The 4,618-nt window shown below is 43.6% G+C and overlaps 1 protein-coding gene across 1 annotated transcript in view; it reads left to right on the top strand.

Annotated features, from left to right (window-relative positions):
- Positions 1-4,618, top strand: part of LOC109855310 — a 28,943-nt gene that overhangs the window by 14,317 nt on the left and 10,008 nt on the right. The window contains exon 3 of the mRNA XM_020429428.1: positions 3,853-3,973. Within this exon, the coding sequence (XP_020285017.1) occupies positions 3,853-3,973 (121 nt within the window). The remainder of the gene's footprint in view (positions 1-3,852; positions 3,974-4,618) is intronic.

Raw genomic sequence — 4,618 nt, 5'->3', positions numbered from 1 at the left:
TGTAAAAAAAAAAAAAAAAAAAAAAAAATGCTCGACAAATTGCACGTTACAAAAACACACTTTTTTCGCACTTTATTATTGGTTCGGTCTGTGCGAAACTTGTTGAAATAAAAAATTTTACATCGACGCATTTGATAAGAGAAGAGTTTGAGACTCGACTCGCGCGGTCTACGAAGAAGAAGAAGTGCGTGGTTCCGCTTTTGCGATCGTTCTCATTAACAGTATAAATAGCCTAAATGGTTTTCTACTCCAGTGAGATGTATACTCATTACGATTTATCCGCTGCGTCCGAGACGTTCGGCGCGCGTACGTCATTATCCGAACGACGGCATCCGGATATCTGTCATTGACCGTGCGCCAATCCGCAGAAGAACCCGCAATTGAAGACATCCGGGACACGTACGTGTTGCACAAAATTGAGACTTAGGCGCTAATCGCTCGGCTCCTGGATCCCGGGATCCCCGTCGTCTTCGGTAAAAAGGACGAGAGACCAGAAACCCCGCCTGCTTCGCCTCGTTCGCACGTCTTCGCCATTCATTTATTTTTGCGAACAGCGTGTGTAAGCAAACTAAACAAATCGAACGTCAAAACGCGCGCACGGATATAGAGGGAGAAAACGCGCGCAATGTTGCAACAATGCATATGCGTGTATCCCAAGGACGTGACGGCGAATACCTAACCCTCGAGAGAATTTTTATAAATTCCCGCTTCAATCGAAGAAGTGAGCGTGCAAAAATGTTCGTTTCGATCGAACGTTTGACAATTGTCGCTGTTAATTATCGGGAATGTGGATTTTTGAAGATGTTATTTCTCATTGACATTTTTCGAAAACAATTTCTCCGTCAAAAACCAGAAAAAAAAAAAACGATGAAAAATGTAAACATATCGAGTCTTCTCCCCCTCCCCCCCCCGTAAAAATTGTTCTCCGTCACGTTGCAAACACATATGTTGTAAACGTGAGACGTGGCATTGATAACGTTGCACAACTCTACAGAGAACCGCTGAGAGAGAAAGAAAGAGAGAGAGAGAGAGAGAGAGAGAGAGAGAGAAAGACTATTAATGTTATCACGCGTACTCATTGACACATTAATTTTTATCAATATAATATTGCAAATTCCAATTTACGCCGTATCGCAGAGAGTTTCCGCATTTAATTAATCATTCACATAATCCGCCTGGTTGTTTTTTTAATCGAAATAATTTTGATAAACACTCTAACGCGCCAATATATAATAATCTTCGATTCACAGACGACTGGAAGAAACTTAAGAGACAAAGAGTTCCGTTGCGAGAGAAATCAAGTTATCAGGTACACGTGTACTTGATAAATTAGTTTTTTTTTATTGCATTGTGAATAATTATTAGACAAAATAATTCCGCGCGCGGTCTGGTAATTTGCGAGAACGGGAAGATTTTTGTTTCGGTGCACTTTTTTGTGCGCTTTAAGAATTTCTCACCCGCGGTCACAGTCGAGCACCTTTGCGAACGCGCTTTCTAAATTCTCAATCGCGAATGAAACATTTATTATTTATTAAGAGGATTAGAGAGACACGAGCATTGTATCACACACAGCGCGCACTCGCGTTATATTCTCACGATTTGAGAATTCTCACTTTCCCAAGTTTGCCGGACTTTGACTTGCGAGTTGTTGAACTCTCTTCGCGAGAGTCAAACGCGCGTATATTCATCGATAACGATTTTTTCAATCGTAAACACCATCGCACCAGTGACAGGTCCACGTTAATATTGCGCACGGATTTCGCAACGACGGGATCACATCGCGATACGGTGTCGCGTGTACCGTTGTATGGTATATATATATATATATATATACGATGTATATTTTATAGATGTCATTTATACACACACATCGTATATATAATGACGTCTCTTTCGCGCGCGCCGGTGGCTGACGTCGACGCATTAGCATACAAAAAAAAAAAACCGCGTATATTAATAAAAATTATTAAACACAACTTATGTGTTTTTTTTTTCTTCCGCAACGCGACGCAACGTTCGTCACACAAGCGGGATGTGACCAATTACGAAAAGTAATTTGGTGATTTGTAATAATTGAAAAAAATTGGGGTTGTTCAGGAGAAGTGCCAGTTTATTTCCCAGGCTCGTGACTCACTCACGCCCCCCGGGAGGAGAACCGTCGCGCGCGCTGCGACGGTTCTCGCGTACCTATACGTACCGTAGTAATTTCTCGCTCCGCAAAGTGCCACACAATTTGCGAGTCACGAATATGTTTTCGCGCGCCACAATTTCCCCGACCGGAACGCCGGCCGCGCGCGCCGCAGTTTAAGCGCAGCACTTGATTCTCAAGACGTAGAGTATCGTCGTTAAGTGACCCTAAAGGGAGGACTGCGGAGGCGTCGCCGTCGCCGTCTCTTCGCGTATCAGAATGATTCATCGCGCGCGTATCGTCGTCCCCTGCTCGCGACGGCGCCACTTCCGGTTGCTCTTTCGATGACAACGCAGTTCTGCGTTTTGGCGCGGCGCGCGCGAGAGATGCGTTTTATTTAAAAAAAATAAAAAAACAATTCGACATGTCACCCCGTCCGAATTAACACTTGTAACTTTTTATGAAGTTTGTATTTTAATTGTGTGTGTGAGAGAAAGAGAGAGAGAGTGTAGATAGAAAGACGATTTAAAGATGTTTGTCGTAAACCGTAGTTCTGAAGTTCCGCGGAACTATGAATTTCTATGAAACGTTCGCAGACAAAACAGATTCGCGAGAATTTCCACATCCTCCGGTAGTCTGTTATCCTTCGTTTCCACTTCTCTTCTTCTTTCTCTTCTTCTTCTCTTTTTCTCTTCCTCTTTCTCTCTTCCTCGCGTCGGTGGTTGCAGTCTCAACGAGAGCTAATTTTACAAGCCCGCTGACTCGTCGTTGTCTGGTCTTTCTCAAACGGTAGCAAGAAGGGAAAAGGGCGGGATTCGTCAGTTGTTTCATCGTCGTGTGTGGGGACTCGAGAAAATCGCAAGACTCAAAAACAATTATAGACGGAGAGTTAAAAGTTCGTTTCGTCTTATTACACACAGTCGGATAACAAGGCAAGGGAGAAAACGAAGTGAGATTGAAAATGAAATCTCTCAAAGGTGGAATAAAAAAGAAGCGGAAGAGAAAGAAGAATCGTTTCTTATCCTAGTCGAGCAGTTGGCGGCGTCGTGACCTCAGAAAATTAGATAATTTCGATGCCACGTCTCTCCGCAACGCAATTATCGTCCCGAGTTTGACCTCGGTCGGGCGAGAATCAATTAAGCGGTCCGAAAGTTCAATCGGCGAGTTCAGACAAGAGAGAGAGAGACGTCGTTTCGCTGATCGGTCTGAGATTTCGGACGACCGGCATAAAAAAATCGGGAGAAAAGATTCGTGCAACAATCTGATCGCCAAGATCAAGTAACAAAAAGCGATGTTTTTCGTCGCTCAACTCTTGACTGCTCTTGAATCTCAAAACATGAAGATTTCGATTTATCTCGCAAGTCTCCCTAAAATCTTCCTATCTTTTTAATTTCCGTATTTTACATATCCGCGACATCGCTCTTATCTCTGATATTTCATTTCGATTTAGAAATATTGTATCTCGTATTGAAAATTGTTTGAACATTGAAATCGCAACAATGCGAAAGGGTTCCGCCGACGAGGTGCTGCGCGCTTGTCTATAAAATTATACCTATATGAAAGTTCCGAGAAGCAAGAACGCGCTTCCGGTAGTAGTTACTCTTTATTCGCCGTGTGTGTGCGTTGTAATTGTCCGCTATTACACACGCAACGTTACATAAGCAGGCGAGCCGATGATGCGGCCTTTAAAGAATATGTCATTGTGGGATTTTTTGTTTCCCCAGGCGAACGTGAGCCAAGCCGAGTATGAGAGAGCGCACAGAGAGTACCTGAAACAAGTGCAGTCGCAACACGGGGAGCAGTCCAGAACACGGGTCCAGGATCTTCACGTATTCCAAACCTCAGGTAAGAGACACCTCGTTTCACAACTTTCAACTGACATTGTCCGAGCTCGCGCGCGCGTACTTATTTTATTTTATTTTTTTTTTTATCAAATCGTGTTTATTTCGAAATTAGGACACTCTCGCATAGCGTTTCTGAAATTGATTGAAAATAACCAAAGCGCGACACGCAATCGATTGATCGCAATTAGTCGATATTTCTTTCGCTCGTGCGAATTGAATTTACTCGTATATGTGTACATATATATACATATATATATATATATATATATACACGATGAATCTCGTTTTACGTTACACCGCTAATGTTTACGATTGAGAAAGTCCCACATTCGCGCTTTAGTGCATTCGTCAAAAATAAATGCGGAAAATGGAGTTCTGAAGGAAAGTGGCGAAGCGCGCAGTTATCCGGCGCGGCTGTCGATACGTCACGCCGCTCTTTCTCGCCAGCCGCACGCATTCAAGTCCCAAGCGGTTGCGGGCGCTTCGGATTTCACATGCTAGAAGCGGTTGCGGGCGCGCGGTGCCAGTAAATCGATTGTTCGCAGGGACAAGCAATAAAAGTCGCGCGCGAATCGAGAAAGAAAAACAACGTCGAGAAAAACAACTTTTCCGTTAGAGCAAGAGAGAGAGAGAGAGAGAGAGAGAG

Source organism: Pseudomyrmex gracilis, unplaced genomic scaffold (assembly GCF_002006095.1).
Source record: "Pseudomyrmex gracilis isolate BER0280 unplaced genomic scaffold, ASM200609v1 scaffold_87, whole genome shotgun sequence".
Taxonomy (NCBI): domain Eukaryota; kingdom Metazoa; phylum Arthropoda; class Insecta; order Hymenoptera; family Formicidae; genus Pseudomyrmex; species Pseudomyrmex gracilis.
Note: the sequence above shows the minus strand (reverse complement) of the source record. Positions and strands in the feature narration are given on the sequence as shown.